This window comes from Rhamphochromis longiceps, linkage group LG23 (assembly GCF_057381845.1).
Source record: "Rhamphochromis longiceps isolate RC_006_pf linkage group LG23, R_longiceps_female_GT1.1, whole genome shotgun sequence".
NCBI lineage: Eukaryota > Metazoa > Chordata > Actinopteri > Cichliformes > Cichlidae > Rhamphochromis > Rhamphochromis longiceps.
In genome coordinates this window covers 16,616,858-16,636,971 of record NC_140578.1, presented here as the reverse complement: position 1 = coordinate 16,636,971, position 20,114 = coordinate 16,616,858, and the positions used below count along the sequence as shown (strand labels likewise).

Genomic DNA, 20,114 nt, shown 5'->3' with positions numbered 1-20,114 from the left:
GCCGCTCTGCTGTCAGTACACTTATCCATGGCTATGATTGGTCAGATGCTGCCACCACCACCTGTTTCATGTAAATGTGCAAGGCAGACCCTGGGTTAGCATAGCGAGCTAATAAAACCAGCTTTGTGCAACTGCTTATCCTGATTGTGGATGTTATTTTAATATTAGATTAATATTTTTTACACAAAGGTGATTATCACCTTTACCAGTTAACATAGAGTTTAGGCCTTCAGTCTGTGAATTTTCCAGGTCATTTGAATCCTAACACAGATATTTCCCTCTCAGAAACAGTACTTAATTGCTCACATAATGTTTCTTTGGCAGAATTCTACTCAACTTTGATTTTTCAATATCCTTTATAGATTCTTTCGAACTTTGGGAGTAAGAGACCTTGTCAGTGCCTCAAGTTGCTGCTTGCAGAACATATTCTTTTGCTTTATTAAAATCAGTCTGATATCCTCGATAGACCTCATTGTATGAGAAGCAGAAGTGTTTAAGTTCACTTGTGTATATTTCCATCCCTAACAACACTTCTCTGATAATCCTAGTCTGTGTCGTTTACTCTAGCTGTGTGTCCCAACTCAAGCAATACTTGACTGCTCATTAACTTGGGATTTCTGAGAGCTTCCACTTATGATAAACGTCTCACTTAATAGAAAAAGACCCAATACTTAACAGCCAATAAAAACACTCAAACACTCTAGAGTGACATTTTAGTGAAGACCATGCCAAGACTCTTTTACTATGCATGACAACTGGACAAATATTTTTCCCACAGATTACTGAGTTATCAATGGTTTCATGAATTTATAGGCAACCTAGATAGGAATGATAACAATAACCCATTTATTACCTCTCATCATTCCACCTGTTACACTGTAAAAAAGAAAAAGTTGAGAAAACTTAAAATTTCAAGGCAACATGATGCAAGAGATTTTTGAGTTTTCTCAACTTCTGCCAACTGTAGTTGACTTAACTAATATTTTCATGTTCTGCCAACTTGGATCTACTTGTTCACCTAATTAGGATAATCCTGTAAGTCTAACAAAGAAATTCTGGTTTCAATGCCATGTATTTCTGCCTTCACCAAACAAAGATATTCCTGTTGAATTAACATACAATTATTCCCTCCAAGGCCATGTATTCCTAAATTCACCAAACGCAGATATTCTTGTTGAATAATCATACAATTCTTACTCCAGTGAGTTGAAAATTTACCAATATAAATAAAGAAAAATGTATGCTGTTATCGTACTTGAAAAAACACTCAAACAGATATAGAATAAAACAAAGCACAACTGAATGTTATGTAAAAACGTATTTATTTTTTTCAACAGTGCTTTCAGTATATTTCAGAAGGTCATGGGCAGTGGGGTGAATTTCTGTAAAAAAGCAAACAAACAGAAAAAAACGTGTTGCCAGTTTCTTTAGGGTGCTTTGAGCACCCCAGCAGAGACATTAAAATTCCAGAGTCCAGAAAAAAAGAAAAGTGTCCAGCAGCTTAGTCATTCACGTTCACACCCTGGCTGTCCTGTAAAAGCTTAACTTAACTATTGCACACTAAATAGGGTAGTGCAACAAACAATTGCCTATGTACCCAGACATCGACATTTTACATGGGCTTACTATGATGAACTACAGAAGTCAAAAGTTATTAGAAATGTTACCATCAATGAACAGCGAACTATCAGGTAAAATACCAGTTCCATACTTCAGGTGGAGTGAAAAACACTATAACAAATCTTTTAAAATCCTACAAGACAAAATTTCACCATAGATTCTCAATAATACAGATTCATCTGACTAATATTTACATTTCAAATAATCCCTTATCCACTTCAACTTCATATTGACCGACCAGGTCAAAATGAACCATTCTGTTTTGACTGTTCCTTCTTTTCTCCCTTCTTCCTTTCCTCCCTCTTTCCTTCACTTATTCCTAATTAATTTTAACAGTTCAAACACTAAATATGCAACTCTTTGTAACAGGTGAACGATTATATAGAGGGAAAGGGGTTGAACTACTGGGTTTTTTTTTTTACATGACTCTACAATGCACTTGAACATGTTTAAGAACAAGTTAAACTCATGTCTGGCTTCCCCATTAACAGTCACAGCAAAAGCTTTGTTTTTAGAGACCTTATGCGCTGTGAGCATCGAGAGCCACCGAGTTCAAAAAAGATGCCCTGAATTGCTTCAAAGGTATAACTCATCTGCTTTGGATAATCAATGTTGAGGGCATACAGAAGGCCAAAGAGGTATGCCAAGGCAGTAGAGAGGTCTGGAATGTTATGTAGCACGATGTCCCCTTCCAACACAACAGCATGTTCTCGCACAGACGTATCGGCATCGTCATCTTGCAGGATGGTGAGGATGGCAACTGATGCACCGTTCAACACTGGTTCCAAAATGTCAGTGTCCTGAAGAGAAGAAAAGTAAAATATGAATTATTGAAAGCTAAGAAAAATTAAAGACAAAATACATTTCTAAAGATCTTAACTTTAACCTCTATACCATGATGCTCATTTGACTCATGGAGGTTTTAAAAAGAAAAAGCTTATTTTCCTTTAATTAACAGCACAATATCTTTCACCAACCAACCTTGTGATGAGTTTTGTACAAAAATATTTTCTGCTGTTGAACACCCACTAACAATGCCCAGGTGCTCCTCAGCAGAAAAAAAAGCAGCGAGAGTTATGACAACTGCAATCCTCACCATAAAATTATCTGGACTGCACTGAGGAAGTGGACATTTCCATTTTGGATTAAATCATCTTTTAAAAACATCTCATAGCAATTAGTTTTGCTTGCATTACTTTTTTGTACTTACTAAGCACTTCAGGAAAACCTGTGTTGCATCCTCTCTGAGGAAAATGGGCAGGCCTCTCAGTGCTGCTGTCTTTCGGTGGGACACAATGTCAGATGTCTAAAGAGCATTCAGTGGAAAACAAGCATTTAAATTAGTATAGTAACGTGGTGTACCTACACACAATGCAAAATCAGAACTCTTATAGTAATGAAAATAAAATACAGATCAGGCCCAGCAACATGTAAAACTTAAAAAAACAAAACACCATTTTAACGATTTTACTTTCTTTTTACAAATTAAATAAAATACCGCCAAATAAAAACAAAGTAATGACTGATTACATTCATTTCCATTGATGTGTTTTGGCTGAAGCCAACATTTTTTTCTGTTATGACAAAGGTATACTCTCTTCTAAAAATGTCAGGTAAAGGAGCACTTACCTGTTCATCAAGTTTATCCAAGAGGTCTTCCATGTCCTCACCAAGAGCTCCCTTCTTAGACCGGTATAGTTTCAGCAGGCCAGGCACAAATTTGTTGAGGGATGCATTGAACGTCCCTAGGAGGTCTTTGCTTGTGATCCGATGAAATTCTTCAGATATCTAAACAAGACAATAACCAAAATATTGCCATTTATTCAGCACAGAAAATTTCTGGGTAGCTGCCTTGTACAGTCTGCACCATGTTATATGCCTGACTGTGTTATCAACCGCAAAACCTACTTCAAAAATCTCTCATGAATACACATTTTGCACAGGAATAGAAACACCCTCCACAAAAAACAGTATCAATATGCAAATACATATTATGTTCTACGTTGCACCAAAATCTGTGACGAATCAGATTATGTGACCTGCCTTAGTATTCTTTCCCTAAAAATCTCAGTCTATAGAAGTCCTATTTCCAGCACTAAAATAAAAAAAACATACATGCTAAGTCAAAAATTATGTGATTGACTTTCTGTTTCACAGGAAGAACAATTTTGATTTAGCATGGGGACTCTTTTCTTGTACTGGCAGAAATGTTCAGGGTAAGAATATTATGACAGGTCAAATAATCTAATGGGTCACAGATTTCAATGTGGACTGGTTGCACAAGGTATAATAAAGTTGGCCAATGCATTACACCAGCAAATACTGTACTACTTCAATAATAGTCCATCTAGTATAAGTCATGCCCAATTTGAATAATAATTAAATTATAAATAAATTTGGACACTCTTACCTCCTCAGAGGAAAACAGCCCAGGCCATCTCTCCTGGACCTCAGATACCATAGGTTGACACTCCACAACCTCTCTCCGCCTGAGAGAAAATGTCAGCGCCATCTTCTGCTGTATGACTTTCAAGTTCTTTTGTTTCTTCTTCATTTCACTGACCAGAGCAACTCTTTCCTCTTCAAGAGTAGAATCATCATGGTGCTGTGGATAATCTGGGACATGATTGACCTCTCCACGTTTGGGCTTTTTAAGGGTGAAAGGACTGCTGGCTTCATCTTCTCCTTTCCTTTTCCTGTTTACATTTACTTCATTGCAGCCTGCCCGACGAAGCTTTGATCTGTAGTTTCCAAGTTTGTGCTTGATACTTGCTTTCCATCCCTCGTAGCCTGTGATGCTACCTGGCTCCTTCAGGCATGGATATTTGAGAACCAGTGCAGAAGCCACTGACTCAACCTCATCTTTCTCAGGGTAGGCTTTAATTTCAAACACTGCCTCTGCAATTTTATCCAAAATCTCCATCTTCATGTCTCTTGTTACTGCAAGGCCCTTCTTAGATTTTTCATATGTTACATTAGCCTTACACAATTTCAGTTCAACATCATGTGAAAACTTGGGAATAGAAAATGGAGAGGGCCACTCTGACACATGTCTTAAGTTCATCTGGATAGTATCGGTCCAGCTAGGCCTGAAATCATCAGAGTGCACACTTATTGTGTCCTGGGAAGAGACTGAAGCAGAGGACACTGAAGCAATGGATTGGTTAAGTGTAGATGAATCACAGTTCCACATTATATGCAGGACTGCACGCTCAGCTGGTAATTCAGATATTGCTGTAAGATTGCATATTGCATTTCCGAAATCTGGATCCTCAAACTGTAGTGAGAAGTCACCTGCAAGTTCAAGTCTTTCTTTAAGTATATCAATCAATTGTCCCACAGATGCTGGTACTTCAGGAAGCTGGACTCGCCGGGCTTCTCTGGAGGAAAGAACTACCCGAAGTAACAAAGTCTGAAAAGAGGAGAAAAAAAAGTTGGCAGAAAATCAATAGCCAAACACAATTAGAAGACAGTTGACACCTATACCATACAGCTGCCTTTTTCCAGATGAATCTGCTGACTACATTTGATTTGCAAATGATTTAGTCTACAAATGTAAAAAACACACACACACAAAATTTTTTTAAATAAAGCTCAAGTCTATATCCAAGTTTTCATTTTCTTCAGCCACTGTACTCAACTGGCCTACACTTGGGAAAACCTTCAATTCATTCAGCACAAAACTAATGCTTAATGAGGAGAAAACAAAGGAGAGAGAGATAATTTGGTGAGGATAGCAGAGTGATAGAAGAAAGAAGTGTGTGGAGAAGAAAAGAAAAAGCAAGGGGAAATGAGTTTTGAAGTAGAGTACAATAGAGAAAAAGGGTGGGTGAGAGGGGAGATCAGAATAGGAGACAGGGTGGAGGGGAGAGAACATACCATTATAAAGTTGCTTTAATAGAGAAGGTACGTCCTTGGGGTCACCATCAGCTTTCCACCAACTGTGTATGCTGTTAGAGGGTGATAATCCGTCAGCACATCTGGATCCAGCACAAGAAGGTCTGCACAGGTGTGTTCAACAAGCTCATAGGACCTGAAATGTTCAATGTACCAGGAACTCAGTCTTTTACAAATGAATGTCACCTCCTCTGCATTGACAAGAATGGTCACAATCTTGTGGAATTCTGGGAGGCCACTGCATTGCCCAGCAGATAAAATCATGCCCGCCACATACTGTGTCCCAAAAAAATGAACGGTTTTAGACAGAGACACACTGTCTAGATGAGGGTACTTCTTTTGTATTTCACACTTGATTGATGGATCCAATTCTGAAACCCTGACCACTTTCACATTGTCAACATAGAGCTTTGGTTTTAAAAGGTTCCCACTATCCAGATGGTATGCCATCATTTGCTGGTGTTTCAAGGAAAGAGTTAGCAGCACATTTTTCCAGTTGTGAGTGTCATGGACCACCTTTTTAAAGAAGCTATGTTTTGCTTCAAATCTCATCGTCCACAATTCCACTAACGGCCCATAGCAGCGTATAAGATGTGGGTAGTGGTCAATGAAGTGGTGTTTTGGCCTTAGTCTGAAGTCCGGAAAGGTACTGGTAAGCAACAAGCGATGATCCAGTAGTTTGCAAGATAAATAACACAATGCTTCCTCAGTGAGTCTGTTTGAGACAACAATGTCAACAATTTCCTTGAGGTCCATTAAAATCTCCCAAGCTGGCTCCTGTTCTGGTATCTTACATCCAATTATAAAAGGAAGTAAGCGCAGCAGTGTCCAATTTTCATGTCCATTACCAAAAACTGTTCCTTTCTCAAAGCTTGTTTTTGGAATTTTTTGAGGCTTGTTTACTTTGTCCGAATATTTGTAGGGAAATGATTTTATGAAGTTGTTTAATGTATCAAATGTAATGAACCCTTTTGAGATCAGCTTTTTTAAACATAAGGACAACTCCAAAGGAATGACGCCTTCAAAAAGGTCATGCAAAATATCTGGAGGAAATCCGGTTATTGGGTGAAAGAATAGTAAATGTTTGCTCAGTACACATTCCCTTTTTACCCCATTAACACTTTGGAGGTTGTCAGTTTGCCTAAGCTCTTCCAGAAATGAATTGTGTTGATCAACACCCCTCAATTGGAAGTCATTAACTTCAGTCGTTGCAATTTTGTCCCGACTTATCAAACAAAAGCGACAGAACTTGTCAACAGTAAAACTTTCATAAAAGCCTGCCAGACCATGTGCACCAAGGTTATCTGCGCTCACACAATATACAGTGCCCTTAATAAACTGGCTTACAACTTCCACAAAAATTCCCTCTTCTTCTAGACACCTTATATCTTTAATCAGTGGCTCAAAAAACTTTTCATAACCATATTGTTTGACATCCACACTTTTACCTAAGAGAGCAAGCTGAATTGAACAAAGATTAGATCGAAATCTGGGTGGTAAATTAAGAACTACCCAATATACTGCAGTAATCTTGTGACGTTTTCTAGAGGTGCCCAGTGGGTTACAAACTTCAAAATCATCAATATACAACCCCAAACTGATACATAAGTTTTGTTGTCCCAGTAACTTATTGCCCTTGTAGTACTTGCCGTCTTGAAATGACTTAAAGTGTCCAGATAAAGCTTCTTGATTAAATACAATTTGGTCCAAAAAATCTGCCCGTCCCAGTAAAGTCTCAAGTATCTTAGTGACAGATATATAAACAAAAGAGTTTTTATGAGCTGTGTTGTACAGATACTCTGTGGGTTCTACAACAGAAAACTGCTCTTTGAAATATATATTCCTTCTGTGATCTGTAGATAGGGAACCTTTCTCCGATGTTGTTAAAAGCAGTGGATTAGTTTGAACTAGGGCATTAGAAATGTCTTGCAAAACACAATCATTTACTTCTATTTCATGCTTTGAAAGGATCTCTTTTACACTGGTGAGAGTATGAATGTTAGAGAAAGAGAGCAGGTTATGGAAATCCTCTACAATCTTTTGTGTTGCAGCTCGAGAAACATGCAACACTGTTTGCATACACAGAAAGAGAGATGCCAGTTTGTGTTCAAGTGTCTCACTATCCACATCCTTTACAATCTTGTCAAGCTCATCTGGTCTCACAAAATTATAAGCTGATGTTCCTGCTTCACAATCAGATTGCTCACTTTCAATTATCTCATCTTCAGAAACAGTTCTTGCAATTGTTCGAAAATCCTCAAGTGTACAATTTTTATGGTTTCGACTTCTGTGAGAACTGAAGGTTGGGCGAATGTTTGTTTTAAAATTACACCTTAAAAAGGGACATTGTACGGTTTCTCGGTTCTTTAAATGATGTCCAAGATGGTTCCAAAAGGTTTTCTCACTGCAAATCTCCTTAAAGTCACACAATTCACACTGAAATGTGGAATTTTTGTGGATTTTTACTATTGAGTGTGACCTTGAGAGGTGTGATCGTAATGCTCCAGGTGTTTTAAATACACATACACAGTCTGTGTGAATGCATGGCCAATGTGCACCTTGTCCGTGATGAAGGCGGAAATGTTTCAAAAGAGTCTCTTGACTGGAGCTTGTGAATTTGCAAAATCGGCACTGCATGAAATCCACCCCTGAAACACAAGAGACATAGTCAATTTTGCCAAAAGCACTTTTGCAATGGGATAAAACATCCATATCTAACACACAGAAGGAATCCATAGATGCAGGAGCTGAATACATCAACAAGCCAAAAGCCAGAGACATCATGAAAAAAATATGTAAGGAATCATATTAACTTACATATGACCACTTGTCTACTATATCAAGTATATGATTGATAACATACATGACATGTAACATAAATGCAAGCTTGAATTCAAACATTTTTTTGTTACTATGATAAAAAAAATGCAATAACTATAGAAAAAAATAATACTATCTGTAACACAATATACATCAGCAACACACAATCATTCCTTAAATATTGTCTCCTTCCCCATTATGTAAAAAGCTCTGAAAATGTAGCAATCTTATAATACAGAGCATGAAGTACAACTTTAATTTGCGTGTGACATTAACTTACAGTACATTAGGCAATCTTACACCAGCTGACAAACTGTCAAGTCAGCTTTAAACATTACTTTAAAGTAACAGTGCTGCACCGGATAAACGGTGACTATTGAAAAAGTGAAAAAACAATATTAGACAATATGCAAGTTACTTATATCACTGTCATATAATTGGCGCACATATCCTACACCGACCCATGAAAGCGTCTCCATGACAACGCGTGCTTGGCCCAGTTTGTTGTCAATGTTAACATAACGTTTTCATGCAAAGATAACATTGAAACTGGTTACAAAACGGGTAATAAGCTAATAAGTTTTACCATGGCAGAAGTGCTGTAAAAAGCCAGTGTGAGATACCGTCATTTAGTGATGTCTGTCTAAATATCAGAGTGTTTAACATTAAACATTACTTTTTGCGCTGGCCACTACTCTGAGCTAAAGCCTTCAGAGGCTGCTTGTAGCCCGATTACGACACAGCGGCGCGACGAAGGCTGCCCAAATTCATAGTGGACTCCTCTAAATTTGTCCGAGAAATACGTCCTCCTTATAATAAGCATCTCTTAAAATGTTTGCAATATTGAAACATTTCAATATAATGTAGAAAAAAAACGAGAGAAAAAAAGTTACGGATCGGACTCCCCGATCCTTATTGCGCATGTGCAAATTCTACCTGTGGAATTAGTTTTAATATTACTCTTTCTGGGTCACAAAATAAACTTTTAAGATATTTTCAGGCGTTAATGTAGCTATGTAAATTGCTAATATCTGTTCAGTTTATTAAGACAACATATACTTGCAAGAGTGCGCCGACGCTTTCGGAGACGTCTGTTACCCACCAGCTCGATAGCTAGCCAAGGGGGGGGGGTGTCAATTAAGTCACTTAGATAACTTAAAAATGCTATTGTTGGCCTTTTTCAGTGTTTTACTAGTTCCATTCTCCCGGGTCCTCAGGAGGATGCAGCCTAGGCGCTTGTAGAAAATCTTAATAACACATGTAGTTAGCTTACCTGCTAGGGTAAATGGTCGGCAGCTCCAGCACCTGTCCAAAAGAATTATACACTCCAACTGCAGAAGTGAAAATCCTCAATGGTCGAAAAATTGCAATTTGCATCCAAATCCAGCCACGATGGTTCAAATTTTCTTAGGAGGTTTTTAGTCTAGAACACATGGTAAACCACTATCACACAGCTCAGGTCTGCTCAGTTGAAAGTCCGTTTGGTTTAGTTCAAACTTGTTCAGACCACATGTGCCAGTCATCTACGGGGTTTCCCACTGGTTCCCAACTTGACTCAGAAACTCTGCTCAAAAGTTGATAATCTTTGTTATGCTGTCTAGAAAATCTTAGTTAGGACAACAATGAAAGAAATTTGTTGGGTAGACAAGCTTTTTTAGGTTGTAAATAGAAAGTTTTATTTCTAAGTCAGTTTAATTTAAAAACTTTAGTGAAATCAACAATTGCTAGTTATCGTTTTTACAGTGTAGTGGGTGGGATATATTGGCGAGCAAGTGAACATTTTGTCCACAAAGTCGATGCGTTAAAAGCAGCAGAACAGGGCAAGCGTAAGGAGCAAACCTGTTGAACTGTATCTATATCTCTGAAACTGCAGCTCTTGTTGGGTGTTCCTGGTCTGCAGTGCTCAGTATCTATCAAAAGTGGTCCAGGGAAGGGAAAGTGATGAACCAGTGACAAGCTCATAGGCAAATTTATACATACAACCTGAATATTAGAAGTCAGTGCTTTCAATGTTATGGCTGATTTGTGTAAGGTGGATACCTTAGGCTAACAATCTGTTAAAGTTAAGTAGTCACATGTTACTTGTCTGGCCTCAACACATTGCTTAACCCCATCTTTAGCTTTTAAACTATAACACAGGAGTCACAGAAATGGCAGAGATGAAGTTTTTCATTATAATAGAGGGTTTGAAGTGAAAGTAGGCCACCTATTTCTGACTCATTTTCATTACAGCTAAAAGTCAGAAAAACTGAAGGAAGTGGAACACCTGGGTAAAATTGAGTGAGAGCTGTGTGTGTGTAAGTGCCTGTGTGTACGTGTGCACAGATACGAAGCACTTCCGACGGTTCACTGAAGGGCCAAGTATTTACTTACATGGCATCGCTGTCGAGCAGACAAGAGAAAGGACATGCGTGTACTTTGTCTTCTGTCTCTCTGTCCTGTGACACGGAAGAAAAAAATACATGCGTACGTACACCCTGCCCTCATACTTTCTCTCCCTTTGATTGTTGTGTGCATGTACCACTGAGGCATAGTGATGGAGAGAAGCAGACAGAGAGAAACGGAAAAGGCCAGTGAAGAAGAGAGATGAACAGAGTGAAAGAGAGTGACAAAGTTAGACAGTCGAGCGGCAAAGAAATATATACTTATGGCTCTTTCACGCAACAATCTGCTTCCTGAGCATCTCCCAACCAAAGTGGTTGATGTTCTGTATTTAGAACTGGTGGCAGCTGACTGCTGCAGGTACTGGCTGCATCTTAATCTTCCACTGTCGAGAGAGGTGGGACATAGAGAGGTTTAAGTCCCCACGTCTTTTCTCTGACATCTGGGAAGGGGTGAAGGGTCTTAACATCCAGCCTATGTGTTTAAAATGATTGGAGTGCTACAACAGAGCTTTTCGTTGTTTAACTCCATAAAGCATTTTTATTCTTAACTAAAAATATAATTGATGCATACGTCTGATTAGTATGTAAAATGAGAAATGTAGTTTCAGTAGTGAAAATGTCTGAATTTTGTGTGCGTGGAGTTTCTTAAAGCATAACAACAAATGGTTGTTAATACAGGTTATATAGGTCACTGATCAAAGTCACTGAGTAGATTAATAACTAATGGTTAAATGAAGAGTATTATATAAACACATAGTGAGTGTAAAACCACGAGTGAACATTCTTAAATATGACTGACTTCATGTATATGACTTGGGTGCATCCCAGCTAGAACTCTCCTTTACAGTTGTTCCTATTGTTTTTGGTCACCACAGTCACATGATCACTAAGGGCAAGTTAGACAAATGCAGCAATGGATGACCATGACGGATGAAGATAGGCAAGTGCCTTGTCCCTCATCACTACTGTCTACTTTTTATTGACATTGCTGCGACTATTCAAATATGAATGTGCCTTTGTAGACAAAGAGCGATTTAGACAGACAGAGACTGATAGGGGAAGTCAGATACAGTTACAGAGGTTTAGAGAATATAAAGTAACACAAAACAGGACTAAGCAGAATAAAAAACATACAGAACTCAAAACAAACAAACAAACAAACATGTAAATGTCATCTTGTTGTAATTTGAAATACATACTCCAGCCCGTCCTTTGAATTGTTTTAATTTTATTCTTGTATATTTGATTTTGGAACTGTGAAATTCTATCTATCATTTTTACACTTAGGCTTGAGTGTATACAATCAAATATTCACCACATGGGAAATAAACCAAATTGTTGCAAATAGACAGAACAAACAATGGCATTGTCTTGCTAAAGGAAGTGTTACAATTTTTAGATTTTTTTTTGAATTGCAGAACTAAATAAAGATTCATAGAGAGTGAGTCTGCCAGAAGAGACTGAGCTCTTTATCATCTCTGCAGCTTGTATCATGCACAGTCGTATTATCCATCTAGCTGTCAGATCCAAAAGCAGCATTGCTGCTCGATGACTTTCTTGCATCTGCTTCTCAAATATGTTTTTTGTTTTCCTCAGTCGGTGTGGCACAGACTCTGACCTGTTTTATTCTTCTGTTTCCATTCAAACATCTATGGGGTGGAGAAAACATGCATAAATGTGAAAGCTTTATTTTTGAAGCTCTTGCAAACCTCAACCAATTAGCACGCAGCTAATACCAGTAGAGAGACACACTGATGCATGCCTCAGTATATAGATGAACACACAAACAAACACACAAGTAAAAACAGGGATTCAAATTTAATTGGTTTCTGTATAAAAAATAAAACAAACTAATTAAAAAAATGAAGCAAAATGTTATTGCAGTAGCTCGGTTCATGAAAGCGTAAATGTAAATGTCATCCTGTTGTAATTTGATATACATACTGCAGCCCTGTAGCTTTGAATTGTTTAAAAGTTGTTCTTGCGTATCAGGTTTGGGAACTGTGACATTCTTTTTTTTATCATCTATCATTTTTACACTTAGGTGTGAGTGTATACAATCAAATTCACTACATAGGAAATAAACCAAACTGTTTCCAAATTGACAGAACAAACAAGTGCGCAATGGCAATGTCTTGCTCAAGGAAGTGGTGTTTTTTAAGCGTTGCTGTTGGTGAATTAACCGTCTTTCAAAATAAAATAAAAGAAAGTAGTCAACACTGTAAAGACAACAAGTTTTTTTATTAAGCTTTTTAGGCTTTTACATGCCCCCAGGGTCACTAACTAGTCTCAATATAAAATTTCTAATGGGCAAGAATCTTTTTTTTTAAATCCTTGAAAGAATGAACTGACCACAGAGATGAAGTTTAGCACAGGAATCAGGCGACAGCCACTCTCCTCAGTTATGATTATTACCATTTTAAATTTAAAGAGGTTAATAAGAAAGTAGAAAAAGTGAAGAAAAGAGCAAATGTGAAGAAAAGTGGCAGGAACTTCTAACGATAATACATTAATAGGTAGTGAGCGATTAAAAAAGACTTTCAACTGACAGACACGGAGAAGGGAGTTGAAACTGGGGCATGTATAGGGTGGGAAAAGGAAGGCAAAGAGACTACGGAGGAGAAGCAATAAAGAAGCAGAGCTGGAGGCCCAAAATGCAACAGTGACGGTAGTCATACAGAGAATTTGAGCACTAAGGGAGCAGGAGTGTGCTGTAAATGGGGTTCGAGACAGGCCAGTACACAGTACCAAACAATCGTGATTTAGTCTACACTATCTGACACATGGTTTTTGTCTTGTCTTGTCTGGTCTTTTCATGTGAACATATTCCATCAGAAAACAGCAAATTTGTCATTTATTTTTGGTAACTTGTATTTTGAAGACCTCAACTTAGTGGTTCAAATCCTTTTAGGTGGAAGAGTGTTTCAGCTATCCACTGTTTAGACCATTTAGTAGATCAAACCTTTTGCTACATTCAGAACTTCTTCACTGATTCAAATTCAAAGATTTTAGTATTTTTGTAACATCAGGAAGAGCACTACATAAATAAGAAGAAAGATTGGGTGACATTCAGCTTCAACGAAAATGTATTTGTATGGCAAACACACATATTCAGTGAAAGGAACTTGTGCAACATTGATAATTAATGCAGCAAGGTTCTTCAGGTAAATGGCGCTGCAAATACTGAGTGAATAGCTTCATTATTTTGCTCTGATGCACTTTGGTCAGTTGCTAAGCTCCTAATATGAAAACTCATGAATTCATTGATTTTTTTTTTAAACTTTTCTCACTGTTCTTTCGACTCGATTATACGGAGAGCAAAAAGTCCAGAGTGATCATGTCCATCAGCGGACAACCAGCTACATTGACAGGATTTCTGAAGCTATTATACATTTTTATTCAAGCTTATTTAAATGTAAAAAAAGATCACAGAAGCCCAGCCCATACTCTTAGTTTTTAGCATCAACAGAAGAAAACACTATAGTTTACTTTTATTAATCTATAACCAATTATTATACATTTTTTCCATGATTATGTTTTAAATCTTGTGTTGTGGAAAATTCATAGCCAAGTAGTTTCATCATTTTTAGTTAACTGACAAATGGAGCTTTATATCTTATGGTAATTATGAATTAAAACAAGGCATCGTAATTAAGACTTATTTCCACAGTGGATCTTCATTCTTCACAGTTTCTTGTCAGCAGAAATAATTTATATGCAGCTGGTGTCTTCAGATGCTGAGCTGTCATAAATTCGTTTAAAAGGGTGACAGTATTAAAGGAAAAAGACAAAATTGTTAGTCGGTACTTTCCACTCTCCACACTATATTCAGACATTGAACCACAATGAAATCTGTACTGGGACTTAGCAATGCACAGCTTGTCGAAACATAGGTGAGTGAAGCAAAACTTTTTATTGTTATATATAAATATAATATTTCACTTTTTTTCTTCTCATATTTCTCTCATCATAGTTTTCTGGCACTCTGATTAAATTTCATCACGGATATTATCCAGACCTGGGCTATATGCGTATGTGCGCGCACGAGTGACCATAAATCTTATGAATCTGGCGCCCCATTGAGCCAGGATATTGGCCAGTAGCCTTTTGATGAGTACAGAGATTGTTATATCCTCAAATACGTAAAAGATGGATCTGCCCTTCATCTTCTGTCAGATGGCTTCTAGCTGTGACACAGATCATTATGTGTCCATGTGTATAGTGAGGGATAATGAAGGTTTCAACTTATGTCATTAAATATTTTTTAAACCCTTTTACCGTTTCATGTATTCGTTCCCAAATAACTTCTGGGAATAAATTCTGGAACTATAAGATTGGATGCCAGTTGTCATAATTTCTGTCTCATTTGTACATTTGCATGATGGGTTATTAGTAAAATACTTACAGTAGGAAGAAAAGGTTAAGTTTGTAACATTATTAATGTCTCTGTCTCTCCTCTGTGTGCATGTGTGTTTTTCAGACATAAGATTAATCTTCTTATAAATGTTTCTTATAAACGGTCCAGTATAAGATTTACAATGTTGCATGTTAGACTGACAGCGATTTCCAGTTCTGCCACAATTACTGTGTGTGTTACACATAATTGACTACTGGGATGTTTTGTACTTGAATGCATTGTTACAGATGGTGGAGGTGGGTTTGTTGAAGGATTTCAGGTGGTTGTAAGAGTACACTCTGTCAGGAGACGGTAATCAAAAATTGAAAGCAAGTGGCAGAAAATAGGAGGTAGAAGCATATAATGTAGAAACAAGCTCAAGACCATGACCATTCATTTACGACTGTGCTTTCTTTGAGTTTGGGAGGGGAGGGGGGGTCCCTGCCAAAGCAGCAACTAAAAGATATAGAATCATGAAAGACATAAAATGATTACCACGCACTGGTGGTTTGTGCTAATTTAAAGCTCTACTTGCATTTTTTTATTTTATTTTTTTTTGATATTCAATATCTTTGATAGCTGCCAGGAATTTCCCAAGTCAACAAGCTTCCGTAACACGACAGTCTAACAACCGACAGAGCACAGAGGATCAGAAGGAGCAGCCTGTTGACACTGTCTGGCTGCTTCGGTAATAAAGCCGAATGATGGCAAACAGCAAGACACAATTTCAGCTCAGCGATGGAAAATAAAGCTGTGTAATGAAAGCGCAGATGTAATCTGTACACTGTCTGCAGAGTGAGTGGAGGAGAGACAGCAGAAGAAGGATAGAGGTAGACGGAGAGAGTAATTTCTTGCAGATCGATAGAGAGATGAAAAAATTTGTTAATAGCTCAGTTTCGGTGACACAGAGTAGTGTTGCTATTGTTGTCCTTACTGTGGGAATCCATGAGTCATCAAAATGGTATTTTTTTCTCTGATATTTGCAGCCATGTTCTTTCTTGGGATGAAGTTTAATAAAATGGTGAAGATTAGGAAACTAACATTACATTCTGTCAGTATTGTTTTTATTCAGTGAAAATATCAAGAGTTTAAAACTGCACATGGTTTAATGCGGGAAAAAATAGTAAAATAAGTCTGTTTTTGCACAAAAGTAAATTTGTCTGATTTATGTTTTCTTACCTCTGGCACTGTATTGTAATGCACAGCACGCATCATAGTATACCCTCCTCCATCCGTCTGTCTGTTGATGCTCTGTCCTGGTGCCTACCTCTTTAGTTACTCTATTCCGTGCTGTTCTCCTCTTGCTTCCTCTTACAGTACTTTCAGTCGCAATATATGGGTCACTCCACTATGATGAATTAAAACTATGTGTGTGTGTCTGTGATGAATTATGGCATTATGTGTTTAGTTGTGTGTGTGTGTGGTATGTGTTTGATATATTAAAACAGTGCGTGTCCTGCATCCATCTAAAGCAGCCATTCTGCGCCTGCTATAAATCAGCATCAGCTTCGCCATCACATCCAGGAAGCCTGACAGGACACGCCACAGCATCAAGACACTGTGGGGGTGTGTTTGGATGCCTTTCAGGGTGTGTGAAGGGATCCCATCAGCTGCTTGGTTAATAATGTAACTCAATGTTATAATTTTATATATATTTTCTTGTTTGATTTGATGATCACTCGTGATAGTTCACGAGCCCAAAGCAACTGATGGGCAGAGCTGCACACCATAATAGAGGGAGTAGGCGAAACAGGATTGAGTAACACTGTTGCTGATAACTGACGCACAAGGATGGCATATCATCATCCAAGGGTTACGGGAATTCTTTTACCTGATTTGAAATTTAGATTTTCGAGAATCATCTACCCGTTCCCATCTCTTCATTTTCCCTGACATTGCCTGTTCTCTAACAGATTTCTAATAAGAAAGAGATTCGATTTTTTTGTATGAATTTAAAAAATGGTTTTAGACTCATGGTGTGTCTCTTTTCAAAAAGCATTTAATGCAATGATGCTATACGAATAATAAAGTGAACAGACAGAACACAACTGATTTTATCAGAAAACGATGAGAAAGATTTATTGTCCCCAGTGATAATTTCAAAAGTATGATCATACTGTTTAGCATACATACACGCTCATGCTCACGTGCATGTGCCACCCACTACAATGGAATAAAATCAAATTATGCTCTATTGGATTTACTTATAGCCCTGCGACAGACTGGCGACCTGTCCAGGGTGTACCCCGCCTTTGGCCCTATGACAGCTGGGATAGGCTCCAGCGCCCCCCGCGACCCTGAAAGGATAAGCGGAAGCGAATGGATGGATGGATGGATTTACTTATCAGACATAACAAATGTAAAAGTGTAAAGTAAGAGATTCTTTTAATAAAAAGATCCATTGGACTTGAATCATTGTTAAAGAGATGATGTTTGGTCTTTAGCAGTGTAGAACTAGTATGGCATTTTTATTAGTAGCCCATTAAATTAAAAAAAAAAAAAAAATTAAACTAACGCCAGTTCAATGCACTGCAGTAGATGAGACTTTAATCCATGTTTTAGTGTACAGATTGAATGCAAAACACAAAGACGTGCTCTAATCTGACAATGGCTTTTCAATCCAGCAAAGGGGTTTTTAGAGCTGCTTTGTTCTGTTAACATAATACATACACGCATACACGCATACACACACACGCACGCACGCACACACACGCACGCACACACACACACACTGCAACACCTCAACACCTGGTCTGTATGAGATGGCAGTTGGTCACAGATGTGGCCATCTGGCATCAACTCTGATGTGTGTTTATCTACATGTGTGTGTTTTTATTTTTATCTGTGTGTGTGTGTGTGTGTGTGTGTGTGTGTGTTTGCCCTAAAAGAACAGTGAGTCCTAGAACAGGGCTGTTTTTCCTCTATATTAGCAACCTCCTGAAAAACTCCTGGGGGCTGGATTAGGAAGTACAGGCATTTTAGCAGTGAAAAATAGAAAATATCACATGAGACTGCGTGTTTGGGGGTGTTAGTGGTGTTAGAGAGAGAGATAAAGAATATTCAGAATATTCAGAGGTTTTTGTGGGTTATTATTTCAAACAGTGCTCTGTGCATTCTTCAAAGATCCTCCTCAGGAGTTTACACCCTCCACCTTTTGCAAGATATTTCACTGAGATACTTTTTAAAATAGTTCTAAAGGGATATTTTTCCTAGATTCTTTTCTTTCTGCAAAAGACTGAGTAAATTTGTTTTGTGGACAAAAATCCGTCTTTACATTTTTTAATGATGTGATATTATCAATCCTGAAGAAAGATATTAGCCCAGGCTTAAACTTGATCACCCGGTCACGTGTTGGCTTTTCAAATTGGAGACAGTTCCAAACAAACGGACATATATAGATTCAAGACTAAAACTGTGTGAACACACAAATGCAGATATCCATATATACATTGTTATTTTTGTCAGAGTTTTATGAAACACTGAGGTCCTCTCTCATATATGTCTATCATCGTGATTGCAAAAACTCGATCTTCATTGCTTTTTTTTAGACATGATTTAAAGTCTTGAAAACTTGCTTTCCATATAAAATAATGAAATTTGCACCACAAACTTTACATAGAAATGTAAATAAGTAGAGTATCCCAGCAAGGGAGATGTAGGAAGGAATTGCCAGACAAGATCTCTCAAATATTCCTCCATAGTTCAAAACCTGTTTTATTTTTCTGTTTTCACCACTTTTACCTTGATTTGCTCCAAGCACAAATGTGCACGCCTGCTCTAGAGCATGTGTGAGGTATATTCTCCCAGCAAATTTCTACACAAGTAGCAGCATGTGTGGAAAATGCTGTATGCATGCTTTTTTATAATATACATATCACACATAGGCTCTCGATTCCACAGTGTCACCCTGTCTGCCTGGGGCCTCTTAAGAATTCAGGATCTCAACCGTCTTATTTGCATTTCTGTTGTCTTTATTAGCTGTCATTATTTCTTCTTTTGTATTTTTCATTTTCCTTTTATTATAAATTTGTGTTACTTCTTCCCTCCATTGTCATCTTCCTATTTTTAAACCATCCTGTCTTTTTTCTTCCTTCTCCTTTTTGTTCCCTTTATCTTCTTCCTTTAACGCCACAAATCATTTTCTCATTCTCTCCGTCGTCTTTCTCATCTCTTTCTCTTCCCTCTTTAACCTCTATCCATTTACTCATCTGTCTTCTTGCTCATTTTGAGGTCGACCCCTTCGTCTGTTTCTGGCTCTGTGGAGGAGGAGGAGGGAGAGGGCGGCACTGACTCACCCTCCTACTCTCATTATCTCATTAAGATGGCTGTCAGAGCACACTGCAATTACCAAAGCAGCTATGTCACTACTCCTCCCTACCTATATCTGAATTTGCATGCATGTATCCATACATTATGGCTGTGTACATTCATCTCTGTTTGCCTGAGCACGAATGTATGAGTGTGTTAATTGCGGGACTGGACACATCTCATTTCAGGCACCCCGCAGAGACCTGCTATGAACTGTCTGCCACATATGACGCACTGTCCAAAGAATACTGATGAAAGGTGCTGCTGGAATGGACTTCATTGTGTTAGTTTGCATACGAAGCTGCCAGATGTTCACTGATCACTGCTTCATGAATGCAAGTGTTTATATCTTTCAAAGTGCAGTCATGTGTGGTACGAACAACATTAGTAATTCGTTAATCTTTCTCATGCACTGAACAGCAGTTCAGCTTATCCTTTTCAAATATGTATCACCAATTTTAATTGCAATTTTCGCTTGTTTTTAGAGTAGCATTTAGAGTGTGACATGCAGATAAGTGACAATGGCTCTCTCAGGCAGAAGTATACACATTTTAATGAGGATCTTTATATATGAAATATATGAAATACACCATAGGTGCAACATCAGTCAAATAGGTATTGGCGAACAGTATTTAGTATTTCAGAAGCAAATGTTCAAATAAAATTCATGCTTTCTTTTACGGCTGCTC

General features: G+C 37.9%; 2 protein-coding genes across 2 annotated transcripts in view; one reads left to right on the top strand and one right to left on the bottom strand.

Moving 5' to 3' along the window:
* The window catches only part of nlgn1 (neuroligin 1), a 301,957-nt gene that overhangs the window by 192,575 nt on the left and 89,268 nt on the right, over window positions 1-20,114 (top strand). The gene's annotated exons all lie outside the window — the stretch shown is intronic.
* LOC146641536 (uncharacterized) lies at window positions 1,252-4,549 on the bottom strand. Its single transcript, XM_085398423.1, has 4 exons — window positions 4,031-4,549; window positions 3,250-3,408; window positions 2,831-2,926; window positions 1,252-2,420 (listed from the first exon to the last, which is right to left on the bottom strand). The coding sequence occupies exons 1-4, from the start codon at window positions 4,547-4,549 to the stop codon at window positions 2,112-2,114; spliced, it is 1,083 nt and encodes a 360-aa protein (XP_085254549.1). The 3' UTR covers window positions 1,252-2,111.